The 19,705-nt window shown below is 35.3% G+C and overlaps 1 protein-coding gene across 1 annotated transcript in view; it reads right to left on the bottom strand.

Annotated features, from left to right (window-relative positions):
- Smp_167690 (ubiquitin-protein ligase,putative) overlaps positions 1-19,705 on the bottom strand; it is a gene marked incomplete at its 5' end in the record, with an annotated part of 41,865 nt that overhangs the window by 8,453 nt on the left and 13,707 nt on the right. The window contains 12 exons of the mRNA XM_018791463.1: positions 174-502; positions 1,919-2,182; positions 3,258-3,795; positions 4,645-4,922; positions 5,845-6,172; positions 7,513-7,862; positions 9,052-10,306; positions 10,864-13,209; positions 13,845-14,041; positions 14,671-14,902; positions 15,807-16,168; positions 18,093-18,387. Of these exons, the coding sequence (XP_018645407.1) occupies positions 174-502; positions 1,919-2,182; positions 3,258-3,795; positions 4,645-4,922; positions 5,845-6,172; positions 7,513-7,862; positions 9,052-10,306; positions 10,864-13,209; positions 13,845-14,041; positions 14,671-14,902; positions 15,807-16,168; positions 18,093-18,387 (6,774 nt within the window). The remainder of the gene's footprint in view (positions 1-173; positions 503-1,918; positions 2,183-3,257; positions 3,796-4,644; positions 4,923-5,844; positions 6,173-7,512; positions 7,863-9,051; positions 10,307-10,863; positions 13,210-13,844; positions 14,042-14,670; positions 14,903-15,806; positions 16,169-18,092; positions 18,388-19,705) is intronic.

The raw sequence follows: 19,705 nt of genomic DNA, 5'->3' as shown, positions 1-19,705 counted from the left end.
TATCAAATACGAATAGTGAAGTGATGATATGTTTAGTTGAAACACTTGACTTTCAAAGAGCAAGTTTAAAATCTACTTCATTTGGACAGTCTTTACACAAACAGTGCAGCTCAGGGATCAGTACATAAAAATTAGCACCTGAGTTCGATAAACAAGGTATACATTTCTCTTACCTGTTGATTTGTATCGGTCAAAATAGTATTTACAGTGGTTGGTGTAACAAGATTAGTTGGATGAGTTGAAGCCTGGGCAACAGATATATTGGAATGAGATCGACTAAGCAGGAAATCTTTGACAATACCAGCAAGAATAGTTATGAGGCGTTCTTGATGATTTGGACGATCGTGTAATAATTGATGACAAAGTAATTCAGATAAAGCAGTGAAACAATTTACGGTCACTGGTGTAGTATTGGTAGTAGTAATAGACTTGGAACTATTATTGTTACTGTATTGTGTTTCATTTGTTACTTCTTTCATGGAATCATTTTCTAATACATCTGCTACAAGTAGTAATATTTTGTAAAGATAAAATGGTTGGCACGAGAAAGAAATAATAAGATGGACATATTTTAGACAACGATGAAAACCAGAAAACACTAAATAACTGTTTTATCATAGTGTTGGACTTCTAGTTCTCATCAGTAGGCGTAAAGAACCTGGGTTCAATCCCTAGTGGTGTCATGGATGGGCATGACTGATAATCGTATAGTAGAACGAAACAACCGTTTATTGCTTTCTGGTTTCCAATGATTCTTTAACAAAGGTTAGCCTGTGATGTACGTTATCAACAGTATTAATATTGAATAAAAAGTATGTTTCAGATACTATAATAATCATGAGTAAGGCAGTATATCAATTTCGTTAACTTATTTCGTCTTCTTCTTCTTCATAAAAGTAACATTTTTCTACACTGAATACAAAACTACGACAGTATATAGTGTTTAGATTAAAAGGTGAATCAATAAAAAATTCACAATAATGGACTTACATAAATACTGTTACTACACTGAGATTTGCTCTAACAATTTTATCTCGGTATGGTTAATGGGTTATAACAACTTGAACCGATGTACACATGTACCAGGTTTTATGTTGCGAATAGATTAGATGAAATACAAATGTTTGACAATACACTACTAAATATTATGCTATGACGAAAGTTGTAGGAGGTAGATCATATCCTAAACCGTTACCATTGAAAGTAAATAACAGACTGTTGACATGACTTGTGTAAATTCCGTATTGCATACTATTCGGTGATAATAAAAGTTCAATCTTGCAAAAATAAAACCACCGTAATGGTTGTAACCCACAAATTTAGACTGTTTCAAGTCCACTCTATGGAGAGTATGCATAATTTTTCACTTTAAAAAATATTGAATGGTTAAGTAATGCCATATACTTAGTAATTCTATAACTATCAGTAAATTGTATACTAAAAATAATTTTGTCTGCGGAATCAATATTTTTCTACAGACTGTGAATAAACACTAAGTGTGAAACTGTAACATCACTCCAATCACCATTTTACACTCTTCCTTGGATCCGTATTTAATGTTCGTTAATTCACATTCGTTCTAAACAGTCACTTAGAATTCATGCTTACCCAAATAAAGTAAAAATTCAACTTTTCTAAATACAATAGTCACCCAACAATTTGCACCCATCTGATGATGCAGATGCTAACTGTGTGTGTGTGTACTGTACTAATTTTCAGATTATAAAATTATGATTATTATTACTATGGATTATAAAATCTCATTGTGATAAATGCAGTATAGGAAGAAGTTGGTTTAAAAATAAGAGAAATACATCAGATAAAATGTGTCTAATATGTAAAAGTACATGGTCAATAAACAACTTTTGATGCATAGAAACACGAAAAAATACATCCAAAAGCAAACGTTTTTTTTTACCTGAATACGATGATGAAGATAATGTCTCAGTGGTTGTTAAATTAGATGATTTATGACATGGATTTATAGATGTTTTCGGTGTAGATGCTGAAGACTCTTGAGTCGAATCACTTGCTTGTTGTTTGTCAGAAATTGAAACAGGTCTTTTTCTTGATGAAATTCTTGCTCGTTTAACTACAGGTCTTGTGGTAGGTCCAACAGGCAATGAAGTTATGTTAGATTGGGAAAGTCGATTGAATATATCCCAAAACGATGTAAAAGGAACTATTCACAAAACATAAGTAAGCAAGCAAACAACAATTTGTAGAAACTGGTAATAAAATATTAAAACAGAATTTTCACCAGTGTTTTAACAAGAAAAAATGCTTGGAAATTTAATTAGTTGTTGGCATCTGTATCGAATGATGAATGTCGACTTGAAATGTGGAATGGTAGATGAGAATGGTATATCAATTGATGAGCATACAAACCTAGACTGAAATAAGTTGTTAGAATAATTTTTTGTGTGTATTGAGATCTTCATTTAATCCATCAGCCAGAAAAGTAGGCTTCTTGGATGGGCGACTTGAAATTGACCATAGATATAAGTTGGTTTATTTAGAAATTAGACAGCAATGAAATGGCGAATGAGGGTGTCATTCTACTTGAGACTCGTAAACCGGAAAACACAAAAAACTGAATTTCAGTGCAGAAGCGTACGCTTCTTTTGAACGCAATGCTATTATACAAAAAAACGTGCACGATCATAATAAGCTACTGTTTTTGTCACGAAACGACAAGTTGTGCGGGATCAAATAAATAACGACAATTAGGTCCTAGATATGTGTTTTAAAGACTAATGATGTATACATGAAACATTCACGGCGTCGGCGTTAAAATTCTCTACTTCTATTTATACTACACTGAAGCAGAATGGAACGATGTGACGGTACCTAAGAGAATAAGTATCATCTTTATTTTCACAACAAATAAGCTCAGGTTTTGTGTCTCTTTGACTGTGAAAGAAATAGGCATTTTTGTCGGATATCTCATATCAGGACTATAATCGTTTAAGTAAATATTTATAAGACAATAGTGATACTACGCTGTCGCCTAAACAGAAGTGAGCAGAGTGGGATCAGAATGCGAGACATGATAGATGAGAGCTGAATAACTTAACAACTGATGCACTGTTTCACTCCTAGTGGAGATCGAAGTACTATAATAGTGATATTTTATTTACGACACATTTGCGTGAACAGCTGTCTGATGTCAGAAGATCTGCATGACGGCCATCCTGCTTTAAAATAATAATGATAAGTAATATTTACTTTTTACACTAAAAATGGAAAATACTTACTATCAGTGCTGTGGGAAGTCCCAGCAGACTCTGACTGACATGCTTCTGAAGGATAGAAATGTGATGGAAATGCACGGGTTAATTCGTTCAGAGTTTCCAGGAGGATACCAGCAACAAAAACTGCTCCTTGAGGATGTATAATATATCGAACAGGAGTCGATGAAGATGTATCTTTGGAATAAGTGGGCACAACAGTATGAGAGTCATTTTGAAGATAAGGTGTATGGCTTAGGTTTTGAGGAACTGGATGGAATATCCTTACCCAGCAACCCAAGGCAGCTTCAAATCCAGTATGGAACAATGTGTTGTTAGACATCGGTTTCGTAGAACATTGGAATTCACTTTCGGAAGCAGGAAGAGACACCCCACGATCATGTGAAGTACTCGGTATTGGTTCACATTCCTCTATGGACGGCACAAAACTAGAAGTTGACTGTAGATGTGCGGGTGGTTTTTCAGACAATCCATTAAACAGAGATATGATAGTGTTTACAATCCAGTTTCGTGTAGCAGAATGGCAAGACAGATTACGCAGAACCTAAAAAATTAATCATTTTACAATATATAATTTACCAAGTCCTAGGGAATACAAAACCACAAAGATATTTAAACTTAGTGCCAAAATTTGCGTTAGCCAGGAAGGACATCCAATGCGGATCAGTTACCAAGTAGAGGTTTATCTTATATGCTTGATTTATATTCGTTACTTCAGGGTTACAGAGTACGTACATTACTCACATTATGTAAGAGAATGAGAAGTTTGAAACAGGTATGTACGGTGATAATCACACTTAACAGTTGAGCATTAACCCTTTCTCGGATAAGTGGCCTACAAAACTTATCATACAGCTGCTTACGACACATAATTATGTGTTCTAGTACCTGATATTTTATACATAGACATGTTATTTTGGAGGGGATCAAAGTCTATTCTGCCGGCTAGTTGTCTTATTTTTTGATGTGTTTAGTTAGGGGGCCTTAAATCTATGGTTCAGCTGCGTGTCATTGTGAATCATCTCTCGATAAAGAATTCTATCCAATCAAAAAACATTAGACCATAAAAGGAACCAACAAATCAATAACAAAATGACTAACACACTAGGACTTAGTCAGATGGGGACAAAAACGAGAATGAAAGTATGCACTGTAAATATATATCAAAATGTAATAACAGAAATGGAAGGCAGTAAAAGACATGGAGATCAACAGAATAGGCAAGTTCATTACAGCAGAAAAATCACACCAAATACTTGAAGACGATAAATCTGTTGGATAAGAAATAAAATAGATTTAAAGGTTGTGCAAATCTAGTGATATAAAAAACTTGTTGATACAAGTGTTCAAATATAGACAATTAACAACGCAGACACAGTACTATACTACTTACTTTCTTCACTGTAGGCACTATGTTTTGTCTTTGATTAGAACATGAAGAACTGGCTATAAGCAGTACTATTATACATGTTAATCCTTCATGATCAATTAATTCACGACTAGATAAACCAGCCATTGTACGAACACCTAGAGCATTATTCAAACTTAATGAACCATCTATATTGTTAGGATGAACTACAATTTGATCATTTGAATGAAATCGAACAATCCAACGTCCTTGTCCACCACCACCTAGTAATCCAGAAGTGGTGGTGAAATTACGCCAAAAGTCTTTAGAAAATAAAATGGATGAATAATGTTAGACAAAAATAAAACTGTTGGACAAAATCGTTATGAATATTCACTAAAATTTGAACGAACAGTTAGGTAGAAATCGGGCTCTGAGTATATACATTGAACATGAAAATTGTATTAGAATAGTTGCGAGGAGTGAAAATGAAATAATTTCAACGTTTCGGCAAGCAAGCTATTTCAAACTTCACTTCAGGGGTGAATATACTCGATTATATTGGCATACAAAACGTTGGGACTAGTTAATTTTCAATTGCTGGGATTATTCAAATACAATTCTTACATTTCATATTGGTGAAAAGCTGTATATATTTCGCATGATTTCACTTCATAGTGAGCTAGACAACTGAAATATGCAGTTTATCAATACAACAGATTTGTCTAGTGTGTCCACGAAAAAGTAAAACTAGTAACTCTAAACTAATCTATTATATATTTCGATTGTTTACAGTAAACAAGACGTATTCACATTTGTTTTCGATTTTAATTTCATGAGTACATGTGCGTGACTGTTTAGTGTTTTTCAGTTCCGAATTACGGATAAATGAAGCTTTGCAATAAGTTTATTGTGGGTAGCTAAGTGAAGCATTATTAAAATGATGAAAACAAATTTTCTCGTATTTCATGACACTAAAGCTGTCTTATACGAAACTTTTTCTTTTATTGTTTTTCTTCCTAAGTAGACGAGTTTTCGACATAGTGAGTAATCGAGAAATTGTGTGATTATCATTCACTCCCATGAATGATAATTAACCCACGTTCATGATCAAGCACCATCAATCACAACACACTATCAATTAAGCAGTAAAAACAACCACCCCCGAATTTTGAATATACTATAGTCAATGGATGATATTTGTGATCTGAGAAACGAATCTTAATGAAAACTTAAGTTACTCACGATAAGGTCGGGAATCATTGGAATGAGCAAAAATACCATTTTGAACAGCTCGAGCATAACGTTCTTCATGCTCTCGACGTAATCTGTTAGCTTCAACGACCAAATATTGGGGAAGTGTTTCCAACTGTGATTCTTCCATATCAGCCAATACTTCACGAAGTACAGAAGGTGGTAGAGACACAAGAAATGCAGTATTACTGTCAGTTGTATTTTGTGTAGATGGTGGCTGAGCAGTAGATTGTTCAGTTGTATTAATTTCACCAGAGGTGGTTGTAGAGGGTTGAGTGGAAGACTGCTGTTGTTGCTCTTGACGAAATTGCGCTAGAACCTAAGAAAATAATAATATTTTTTGTTACTACTGTAACGGACCTATGATCGTAAAATTTTTCATACTCACAACAGGTCTCGATAAAGATTCCAAAGTTACAATGTTTTCTGGGTGGAGTAATTCATAACCTCTATAAAATTGGGTCGCACATTTTTAATGTGCAAAGTACGTGTTAGACATTCTTGGGACTGATTATATATATATATATATGTATATATATATATATATATAATTAATGTAACCTTGAGACAATCGCATAAAGGTGCAATTCTGAGATTATGATCATCAATAATATAGTTAGCAATGATGAGTTTTAAAACAGACTGTGCAATATGAAGCTAACTGTAGTTTACGAAGCGGATAAGTAGTGTATGCACGAAAAAGAAATAAAAATGAATAAGTGAAAAACTTATTTTATTTAAAATGAATAAACAGCGAAGTCACACATAGTATTGTAAAGTTTTTCAAGTTGAGCACTTTGTTTAGCTAGATTGTCAGTTACAATAAGTGAGACATAAAATGTTATGTCAGAATGAGCATTAGATTGTAAGAATCCTATCCTGACTCCATCTTATAAATTAATTAGCTCTCCGCTACTTCGAATCAGTCCTAGTGTTGGGAAAACAAAGTACGATGTGAGTAGTCGTTGGTATATGACATTCTTGATTTATGTTAAAGCCACCGAAGCTGGTAATTCAAGAAAGCGACAATAGTTGAACTACCATCATTGTGCCCAAAACTCATCATTACTAACATTGCGTTGCCATCAAATGTCAACAATCTTTCGGTAACAACGAACATCGAACACAGAAAGTTCCTGAACATTCTTAGCTCGGAAGGGCCAGGTTTCATAACCATTACACAGAACTGTTCTTACTGACCCGTCGTAAAGTGACTCTGGCTTTAACTATGTGTAGATCGATCTCGTCAATCACGACTATATCAGTACCCATACAACTACCCAGACACACTGACTTTTTAACTACTTCTAACAGCTCATTATATAGTATGTATGCGTAGGATCCTATCAATTTAGCAAAAGTACTTTGGATTTAGAAGGTGGTAAGTACATGTTATAACCACGGACACTGTTTACCAACTAAGTGTGAAGGATTAAATAGAATGATTATCACTACACAGTAAGTAAGACAATATCATCAGAATATTTAAGACCGAAAAGTATATTTCCAGGAAACAGAACCATACCACTGGTACCTACTTCTAGCTATTGAACATAGATAGAGAACCCTAATCCACAATAAGTAAAAAAGTGAATTTACGCAGAAATACAACACCAGACATAACAGATATAAAAATAAACAGTGTATTCAAATGGTTACCTCTTCTTGAATATGAGGTGGAAGTCCAGTCAGCCATTCTGAATTAACATGTACTGGTAAACTCATAGAATTGATTCGTTGTTGAACTTGTCTTGCATAACGATGATCTGCAATAACTTCTTGTCGCATTTCTTCAGGTAATGCATCTAAAAATGATGGATCCATTCCACCTTCTACTAATGATTGAATAGTTTCTTCATCAGTCATAACAAGTGATCTTGTTGGTGGTCCAGTGGAAGTATTAGTAGTAGGAGTGTCATTAGAAGATGTTACAAGATTTGATATATTTTCTATGGGATTTGTAGGTTCTGGTTCATTTTGAACAGGTAAAATAGCTGGATTTGACATAGCTTAAATATTAAAAAAACGATCATAAATATAAACAATAACAGTTATAATATATTCTTGAAAAAAAGATTACACTGAGATAATAGTTTGAGAAAAGGTATCTCTTTTAGTCCATAATCAGTTGAATATGAATATATTGACAAAAAAAGATCATGGAAATTGCACCGCTTATTATGACAAACTACGAAAAAATGTAACAATATAGAACGGTGAATATTTGCTCAAAGCTATGAGATAAACAATAAGAAACGAAGTTTCGCTATAAGAAGCATGATTTGTTTTCAAAAGAAAATTACGTGGTTTAATTCTAGTAAACACATGAAGAAACCTATTGAATTATCAATATTTAATTAACAGAAATTATTATGGCTACTTGTTCCAAGCACAGTACAATCTTATGGTTATATAATCCAATAAACTTTATCTACTTTTATTCAGATTATTATGTAGAGCTGTCTGTCACTGAATAGTTAATGATCCCCTAATCTGTTATCATTATACTAAACTGTTTTATGGATAATCAACTACAATACAAGGTTGTCAACAAAATACCTGTGGCTTTATGAGTAAAGCATTCGACTTTTAACCGACAGATCCCAAATTCAAACTCCTCTTTACCTACATATAGTCACAGTAACCGAGTAGTATTTCTAGCTGTCGTACTTGAAGTGTGTCTCAAAACAGAGTAAATAAACCTGTGATTGGTAGTGGAATTGCCAATTAGAACATAACGTCCTTCTTTTCAGACACTTTAGAGCAAAAAGGAAACAACGTTACCAGGACTGTAAAATAAACATTTATAGAAAGATGAAGTACAATAATGAATACAAACTGATAGCTTTGTAACTGATAGGTTTTGTAAATTGAAATGCCAAACCTACTTAAAACAAACGAAAATCCAATTGAGGAAGTAATAATTATATGTGTTTATTATTATTCATTACTATTAACTTGTTCACTGAGTAGGTTATCTACAAGCCACACTACATGTGCAAGTTAGTAATAATACTCCGTTGCTTGGAAAGCAAATCATGTGGAATGGATTTCCAACCTGGGACTAATTGACTAGAAGTCGAATCCTTTAACCACTGAGCTGCAGAAATAATACTGCTAGAGATCAGTTTAGTGTGTACCATTATAAACAAATGGTACATGACCATGAGATATTAAAAAGAATTCATTATAACTTACACACATCTGATGAAATCGATATTTCAGATGCTTCATTAACACATACATCCGGATTAATTTGATTAAATGTAGCTGCACTATCGATAGAAACAACAGGTAGTTGTTGTTGTAAATCCACAGAAAATTCTTGAGTGTAACCGGAATTTTCAGACGTTGACACGCAAGTAACAAGAGGAGTGGCAAATGTTACAAATGTTTCTGCAGATTCATTAGCATTATTATTAGTAGAAGTCAATGTTGGAGCTGCAACCAGTGGTTCATCCGGCGAGCTAGTAACCACAGGTAAGCTGAGTATTTCATTTTCTGAAATACGCAGACTGTACAGTTCATGACGTTTCTGTTCGAGTGCTTTATAAATATGGTGACGAGCCAAAAGAATAAGATCCATAACTTCATGCCCGAATAACATTCGGGATAGATTGGTCCATCGTCGATAATGGGGTGGTAGAGCATAACCTGCATAAGGAGTTAGTCCTCTAGAACGAATATCCATTATTCCTTGTTGATTTCTACTAGTTTGTCCTTGTGAAAAGAACCTAGAAAATATAGCCGCGCTTAGAGCGGAATTAACAGGAGAAGGTTGATCTTCAGCTAGACTTGTTAGCATTGTCCACACCAGTGCATCGGCTTCTGGTCCAGAACGATTATCTTGAGCATTGGCAGTGATTTGACTGCAAAGGTGACTACTGCTAGATTCACTATTTGCATTTGGTTGTGACTCGGCATTAAATGACCGATTGAATGAGGTTTGGTGACGTGAGCAACTACCGGAACTTGAAGGGAGGTGAGATGCAGTTGTGCCTGGAAATCGATGACGGCTGCCATAAGATGGTGGAAATTGTTGTTGAGGGATCGTTGGTGGAACGTAAAATACACGATTTACTGGTGACATAGAAACCGCATCTGCAATGATTGGTCGACTTAAACCTAAACCGCTAACATCAGTAGCAAGTTGGCTTCGATTCAGACTATTAGAACCACCTGAACTAACACCATCTGGTTCAGATTCAGCATTAAATAGTCGGCTAAATGAAGTATGATGGCGTAAACCAGTAAGACCAGAGGAAAGATGTGGTCCAGATGAACCTGTAATCCGATGACGTGTACCATAATGAGGAGGAACGTGTTGTGGTCGCGGCAGAACGCCAAATACACGTAAGCCACTAACGTTATTGGTTGATGTATTGTGACTGGATGTCCCAGTGTTTGTGTTATTTGTTGAAAGACCAACATTAGTTCCAGTGGTCATCGGTACCTAAAGTTGTAGAAACACAGAGGAATAGTACCACATAATTTTAAAAACGTTCAACTGGAAGTCAATATTTAGTAAGTAGTGAGCAAATATATTTGAAGCCAGTCAAACATGAAAAAAAGGAGTTGGGGCGAATGTGCCCGTCAAAACTGTAACACAAGCTTACAGCCTAACAAAACTAATACAAGAGATTAATTACCATGGCCATCAAAACTATCAGTAACTTTGAGACGAGTAATAAATCCTGAATTGGAAGAGATGCACATTCTAGATTTCATTGCTAGACACATTCCATCTATTCTACAAAGAGATTTTAGTTAGTTCTTTGTGTTAAATCTATGAAGATTTAGTGAAATAAAGAATCTAAGGTTTAAAATCATATTGATTTACTTCATGTAAATCACTTTAATAACAGAAAGTTTAATTTTAGAACATCTTCATAACTATCTACTTCCACGTTTATACCTAATGATTCCCAACTTTTTATTATGGATAAGACCTAACAAATCTTGTAAGCGAATGTAATAGGATAACAGTACAAAACAATATGAAAAACATACCTGAAGTAAAGGATGCTGATTTGCCAGGGTTGCAGCTGGTACTGCTTGAATAGATTGAGAAGTATTAAGACCTGTCTGATTATTTGAAGAATAAACAAAATTTACACCAGATCCCAAACGAGTTGAATTGCTTCCACCTACAAATACTGATGCTTCAGGACCGAAACGGAATATAGTAGTACTTGTTGGTAGGTTAGATTCACCATCAAATGGAATGTGTCGAGAACCATGACGAGCAATTAAATTTGTAAAAGCAGGCAGAAGATAATCCCAGTTACCGGTAGAAGAACCTCGCGAATGAACATTTAAGGTTGACAAACTATTTGTTCCAAGATCTCTAAAACCATTAGATGAGATTACATTCAAAGGTGGAGCAACTACTCGACGAAGAGTCTCTTCGACCACAGCTGCAACTGAATGGTTTCCATGAGACCCACGGTTTTCATTAGGAAAGATAACACCAGGTATATCGGAAGAAATAATCGCCACATCATCTCGAGGAGTATCGTCATCATCTCTACCATATGTATCTAAATCATCATCACCAAAGCTCCCATCATCCTCCACATGCGTATCGTCATGAAGTACAATATCGGTATCTTCATTATGCAAGTTTTCACCATCGTCATGAGACTCAGTATTCTGATTGCGATCACTGTTGGTCCGATTGGTAGTAACAGTAACAGAAATGGAAGCATTCGGTCGACGACGACGTGGACTAGACAAACCAGAAGGTCGAGTACGGTTCTCATGTCTGCGACTTCTACTAAGAACAAAGGCAACCTCTTCATCTTCACCGCTAACATCAACATCACCGTCATCACCTTCAACATCTGGATCATTTTCACCGTCTTCATCGTCCTGGTCATCATCATCTTCGTCGTCATCATCATCCTCCTCCTCCTCTTCGTCCTCATCTTCTCCAAGGACATCGTCTTCTTCTTCCTCTTCTTGACTATTATTACCTTCAGCACCTTGACCGGAACTTCCTTCATCTTCATCATCATAAACAAATATCACAGATCTAGTTTCTTGATCTCCGTTGCCTACACTACGCCAAGGCTGATGGACGTTTTCATTATGATCAGAACTGATGACCATATCAGCCTGGACAGTCAAAACATCATTTAGAACGCGATTAAGACTTGAAGAAGCGCTACCTTGTGCAGTGCTGGATAGAATCAAACTAGGTCTATCAAAAGCAGAATCTACATTTTGCACAGGGTGTGAAAACTCCTGTTGATCAGACATTGTAACATCATCGTCATCATCATCATCGGAATCAGTCTCAAAATCTCTAGAAGTATTGATAGTATGATCCGAGCCAGGAATGGTGGAAGATATGTTAGTCGTACCTCTGTCAAGGGAGACATCAGTTCTTTGTTCAGATGATGGTATGGTATGAAGTATTGGATCCTGTGAGGTTGAGTCGGTAATAGTTGATGTTTGTATAGTACTAGTGAGTCTCATTTCTACATCACCTGACTCCTCATTCGAAGCTGAAGCAGCATTAACTTGTCGTCCCGTAGAGTTATTCGCAAGTCTTTTTCCTTGAGAATTAAACTTAGTGTATTGACGATCTACTAGAGTTAAACTTTCTAGAGCGTGCAACATAATATTAATTGTGAACTGTGTGTTAGGTAAATTGCAGTCAACAATAGCAATTAATCTAGCAATATCCGCTGGTATTCTTCGTTTATATAACAAACGTAAAACGCGATTAATTAGAGGAGAAGGCAATGATAGTATACGCATTAAAAACATCATATGAGATGCGATTCGATCATTTTTCATTGGAGAGATAATTTCAGACTTATTATCTTCTAGTGAAATGGGGTAATGTTTAGTGGCAACGCGACCAAGTGATGCTTTAAATTCATTTATAATTACTCCTTGAATGGATTCACTACTGATGAGTATTAAGTTTTTCAACAATGACATAGTAGATTCGGCTGTTTCAGAGTTATTTAACTGATGACTAAATAAATAGGAGATAAAAGAACACCTTGATATATCGGCGTTTGATTTACCAGATGTATGCTCCACGGAATGTTTGTGTTTATACATTGCGACAAACTCAGCAACAGATTTGTAAGTACCAACTAAGTCAATTAAGTATTGCATCGCATCTGATTTGCCTAAAACTACAAAGCCATTTTGTTTATTAAATTCACTATGTGTTAAACGAATTGTAGAGTTTTCCAGTGATGACTGATCAGGACGAGTACATGTATTAGCAGACTGTGCAGTTGTGGCACCACTCCTCGAAGTAACAGTTCTTGTATTAGATATTGGAGGATGAGCAGATTCTGAGGTAAAACCGTCATTTCCGGGTGCTTCCGTTACCTGCAAAGGAAAAAAGACAATTAGATATACAATGTTTGCTACTGTACAATATTAAGATTCTAATTATATACGTCAGCTACTGGGTAGTAGGTAATCGAAAATTGAATTTTCATCTAGTAAATGTAAAGTAACAGAAAACTTATGAAGAAAATCGTTCATCACGATTGAAATTATATATATATATATATATATATATATATATATATATATATATATATATATATATATATAACGGTTACAAAATCATTCATAACTGCTGCAAGTGATAGACGCTTCAGCTAAGTAATAAATCAAAGCTTTATATCGTATGGTGAAGAACGTGGCCATTAATTTAATTAGACAATAAATATAAAGAAGAGGAAGACTTATCCAATTATTGCATCCATTACTTACAAGTGACATATATAAAAGTACTATCTTCGGCGATTTAGCTGCGATGGTTTTAAATTACTGGCATTATTTATGTGCGTGTGTGTGCATGTACAAGGACGATACTGCGACTAAAAAACCTTAATGAGGCAAAGGGCTACATTCACGCCATCAAAATATTGGTGTTTGCATTAGTTAGGAGATATAGAAGAATTCTAATTATCATCTACGTATAAAAATATGTTATTTCTGCTCGACAAACTCACTTCTATATGCTGAAGACCAGTGAAAGTGTGGTTTCCTTTAGATTTCCAAGTTGAACACATAATTAAATCCATCAGCTGGGTGAGTAAATGCTTCTGATGTGGAGTAAGCGGGAAGGATATTACTGAAGATCGGTCCGAAACAGCAGCACCAGGAGGATTAGATTCTTCAACGATATACGTCTTTGGATAAACTTTACCTGAAAATAGGTGGTAAGATTTTTAATTAACAATAGTGACAGTCGAAACGAAAAAAAGACTAACAAAATTGCGACTGATATGAAAGTTTTAAGTTAGATGCATATGAGTAAATGCTATGGAATCGCAATACAATAAACTACACTGTACACTGAATTGAAAAATATATTGTGGAAAAATCATCACCCTGAGAAAACGTAGATCCTGAATCACTTACAACAATGGAATAAGTATACTGGATATTGAGTCAGGTGACTCAATGATGAGAAACAGAATTCTTGGGATCAGAGAAAGCCTGACATTTTATAAGTAATGTGTCAACTGGTTAAAAACTTGTATATATGCACAAATTCACTATGTCTATGCAAACAATCATGTACAATGTACTAAAATTATTCAAAAAGTAAGTCAGAATCTTTCGTCATAGTTAAACAAATTTAATACGTAGCTAATTTCAACTTCATTTGTACGAAAGTTCGGGGAGAACCGAAATAAAAGCGATAACTTCCTTTTTCTAGTTTAAATGTATAAAATGAGAGAAGATGGTAATATTTAATTTAAAAATAAAGATTTCATTACAAGAACAAAGTGATATTGTAAACAAAAAAAGTATTTACAGATTAATAGTTACCTTCTATATCGCTATCGGGCAAAGATAAACTGAATGTTTCTGTTGCTAATCTAAGAGCACGTTCACGATCTTTAGCAAGCAAAGGTGCACATAAACTCAATAAATAGAACAAATCTCGACAAGTTCTAGGGCCAGCATCGATTCCCATAAACACATTAGGCATACCGGATCTGGACATTCGGATGCAAATTTCCTTCATTATCCGATCAATTGTCGAAGTATCGTCAAAAGTCTAGAGATGAAAATAAAACGATTTTAACTATATATCTACAGCAAATTCATAGGTATCTAACGCTGGCTCTCACAGGGATTGAGGGTGTAACTTTTGTAGTTTAGCAGTATTTGATCATAGGTAACTTTAAAGTACTGTTTGCGTATGCTAGGACTATTGATTGAAGAATGTTGAGTTTAGAAAGGAAAAGCTGGTAAATCGGCCGATGAGGTAGTGAATCCTTATAGAATGAAGCAGTTGAAACGTGTACTATGCATGGCAAACTATCGATTACCTTGATAGGAGTGCGAGTAGGTTCCGAAGAAGATTAGGACGGTCAAATAAAACAGTGACATCATTTCATCAAGTCATTGAAAATTAATTTGAGCGATCTTGGCAGATGTAAACCATCTGGCTAGGAACTGGGGGATAACCGTAATCATTGGTTGGAGAGATTGATTGACATGAGTTAAAATTCGTTACAATGGTGCAGATGTGCTCACGCGTTGTCTTTCCTAAGGTTTTAAGTTTAAAATTATCTTAAACTATTCTATTCCGTGAATTTATTCCTCTAGAATCGCACTGTTTATGCTTAGTCTTCTGTACTAGCATTGATGACATTATAACTACTACTTTGGTACTCATCTTGATACTCTAATTTCTCTATGCTAATTTAGTGTGATAGCTTAGGTAGATGAATATATATATATATATATATATATATATATATATACCACGTTCTATGTCGCTCATGCATGACTGGTGCTTGAACTCGATATTAGGACATTATTAGGTGAGGGGATATACATCGTAAAATCGCATTCAGGATGAGATCAATAATAAAATGAATTCATTTGAGCAGACAATAGTAAGCTAACAAGAAAAGAATCCACTAAATTACAACAAATTTTTAAAAGAAACTCACTTCGGAAATCAAAGCACCAACGAAAGATGAAAATTCCGGAGAAAACTCCGGCGCATGTGGATACGAGAATAGAGTTGTCAAGAGATCCGCTTCAGCTAACTTATCTGCATCTTCATAACTTGTAAAGCATAAACGAAGCATCAACCTGAACATAGCGTTTAAACAGTCAGATGGTAGAGGCAACTGATCATCAGAATGTTGATTTTCCGACATGGATAATGTTGAATGTGATTGTTGTTCTGATGATAAATTTTTGAAAGTACGAAAATGTGTCAATAATGCATGACATAGTTTTGAACGTTCTTCTGCATTTAAACATTCTGGTATCTTTGTATTCATTAGACTCAATTCATACGGTGTCGCTAAAAAAAATGATATAGCCATTTAAAAAGTTCAAACTATAAGTATGGTGTGTTTAGAGAAAGTTAAAGTCTGTCGATAAAAAAAACACGACACGAGTACTTCAAAAAGACTTAATAGTAATAGGCAATCATTTGCACAGGATGATATACTTATACCATAAAAAGACTCTTTGTATCAATAACAGGAAGATTTAAACAACATTTACGAATGCATTAAGAAAGTAGTAATTTGGAAAGACTGAAAAAATTTAAATGTACATGCAACATTATATGAAAGAACTATTATCTATTATCTATCGGCGCCCGACAATGATAGTTTTTCTTGACTGAAAAGCAGCATTTGATTTTGTGGACCGAGAGGTTCTGTGGCAGTGTCTGTCATCGAAAGGCGTACCACAGAAGTACATAAACCTTGTGAAGGCTCTTTACTTGAACACTACCAGTCGAGTTAAGGTTTATGGAGAACTGTCATGTGATTTTGTAAACTCATATGGTGTCCAGCAAGGTTGTCCACTATCTCCATTTTTGTTTAATCTCATCATAGACCTACTGCTAGAAATAACGTTCTCATCGACTGAATTCCCGGGGATTGATCTCCCACCAGGAGGTCCATTTATCCACTCAGATGACATAATCCTGTTTGGTGAAGACTCTGACAAAATGCAGTCTTTTGGTAGCACTGAGTAACAATGCCAGTATGTTTGGGATGCGTTTCTTCCCCTCTAAATGCAATTCGTTGCTTCAAGACTGACCTGCGTCAACACCTGAACTAAGGATCGGGAGTGAATTAGTCGAACAAGTCGACAACTTCACTTATATTAGAAGTCTGATCAGACCTAATGGGCTGGTGTCTGACGAAATCTCTGCAGAGATTCAGGAAGCTCGTTTGGCTTTTGCCAACTTACGTGACCTATAGCAAAGGCCAGATATCCGTCTATCAATTAAGAGATGAGTATGCTGCGCAGCAGTTCGTTCTGTTCTAATTCATGGTTCCGAGACGTGGCCATTAAGAGTGGATGATACTCGTAAGTTCCTAGTATTCGATCACAGATGTCTTAGAAATATTGCTCGCATCTACTGGGATCATCGGGTAAGTAGTAGTGAGGTTAGACGCAGGGTATTAGGGAATGATGGTAAATCAGTTGATGAGGTTGTAAGTCTTCACCGACTGAGATGGTTGAGCCACGTGTTAAGTATGCCTGAACACTGATTACCACGAGGATCAGTGCTAACTAGTGTTGGGGATGGTTGAAAGAAAGTTAGGGGCGGCCAAACCAAAACGTGGCATCAGTCCTTGAAGTCACTAACTTCTAGTCTGAGCCATGTTGGCAAATGCAGACTACCTGGTTGGGGTCTGCACGACTGTTGTGACCAATAGTTAGAGACTCTGTGTGACATGGCTCAGAATCGATCACAATGGCGTAGGTGTATAAACCCTTTGTCTTCCCTCAAACCGTGAGATTAAAATTGCTTTGTACCTTTCATTCTACGAACTAATTCTTTCTTCCTGTATTACATCCTCATGCGCAATCTTTCTTCTATATATTAACTACCATTGAAGTAACTAATTCTATGGATTTGGTGTTCATCATGTTGTGCTAATGAGGTGTGGCAACTCGGACCGATGCATATATGTGCCTGGTCCTACGTTGTAGCTGATTGACTGGCTGATTACCTAACACAAAAGACAACTGCGTACTAGATTGTACGTTAGATATTGAACAAACAATAACCCCCAAACTACTAAACTACATCTCTGCTACTCTCAGTCTTGTTTTATATTAGGCAATGTCAGAAAAACCGACAAGTATCCTAAGATAATTGATGAATGCAATTTATGATCTACAAATGGTATGTAAATTTTATCACGATAAAAATAAGCAATCAGTAAGAATAACTGTAGTGCACGATTTCTATTACTTACTTTGTATTGATGACGCTTCATCTGTTTCTATATTCTCAGAAATGGATGGGAAAAGCATAACAGGACGTCTATGCATACTGACAAGATTTATTTGTGTCATAGTTGGAAATTCAACAGTATATGGTCGACGATTAATATCACAAAATGCGCATAAATCACCTTTATGAAAACTTTTATCAATAATTCGTATACTTTCATTCGTATAAGGATGCCAAAGCATTGCTTGATTATCAAACCAATGCCAATTATGCGAGGAAGCATACAGCTTGACACATTCTTGACGTAAACGTAGAGCCTAAAACAAAAGAATTTGAGGAAACGTGTAATTGTTATTGTATAACAGCAGTTGTATGTATAAGTTTCCACGCCCCTTGTACAAACATTTTAAACCACAAAAATAAAATGAGAGATGAGTGAAAAGCTAATCTCCATTCTTGACTGACCATTTTCTCTGAACATCATGCACAACTAGATAATTACAAGAATATTGACTTCAATAGCAGGAATGTAACTAATGAACAAACCAATCAGATTTAACATAGAGAGTCTTGGATTTTAGTCCAAAATTCATTTATTCATATGGCGAAATAGCATTCCAGCTTATTTCAGTTCATGATGAAAACCCTAACTCTAAATCTCAATTCCAATCCCTTGTGCCAATTTACAACCATTTTTAAACCCTGGTAGATTGATGAATTTTCTCAAGGTCACTTTGGCGTTATTCGAAGGCGTCCATAAATTATTGTCTCACAAACAAATACGCTAAATGACGGTACTGTACGTTAACAATAATATTCAATAATGTATAATACAATAAATCCGACCTTATAAAGCTATTGGAAAAATCTCCAGAAGCTAAGACAATGTTGGAAACACTTAGCCCGATTAGGAAACTCTCAGAAAATTGATGTATAATGTGTCACACCCTGATTGGATAACTACCTATTTCGTCACTAAAGTTAACCTATTTCAAAAAGCTTCTACAAAAGTGAGGTCACCTGTGAGCCTACAAATACAGTTTCTTTCTTACAATTCACCTAACATTGGAAGTAAAGCCTCCTTTTATTCTATCCCCACCTCTCTTCCGTCAAAGACTCAAGTTTACGAGTGATCTGGAAGATGAAAAAGCGATTACGAAGTCAATATCCAGTATTCAATCATCAGACGTAACAGAAGCTTACTATGAAAGAATGAATGAAACTTTGTGATGCGAATTTATGCATATATATATATATATATATATATATATATAATCATAACTTGGAATGTTAACAATAATGGATATTTTAACATGAAAGCTAATATCTTTTTAAAAAAAAACATACTTGTATACTTCTTTCATACTGATCTAATACAAGAAAAGCTAAAGTCAGTGTTTTGTAGTAATCTGATTTTGAAATAGCATTCGAATTGTAAGATACATCTGTACTGAATTCGTCCACTTCCATTCGAGTGTCTTCACGGAGAGTAACACCACCACTACTACTATTACTGGTAGTAGTAGTAGTGGTGGCTGATGTAGTTGGAATATCTGAATCGGATACAAATTGAATCAATACCCTTGGAAGGGTATGACTCCCAGCTAAACAAGCGCAACCTAATGGGGACCTAGT

This window comes from Schistosoma mansoni, assembly GCF_000237925.1.
Source record: "Schistosoma mansoni, WGS project CABG00000000 data, chromosome 3 unplaced supercontig 0044, strain Puerto Rico, whole genome shotgun sequence".
NCBI lineage: Eukaryota > Metazoa > Platyhelminthes > Trematoda > Strigeidida > Schistosomatidae > Schistosoma > Schistosoma mansoni.
Note: the sequence above shows the minus strand (reverse complement) of the source record. Positions and strands in the feature narration are given on the sequence as shown.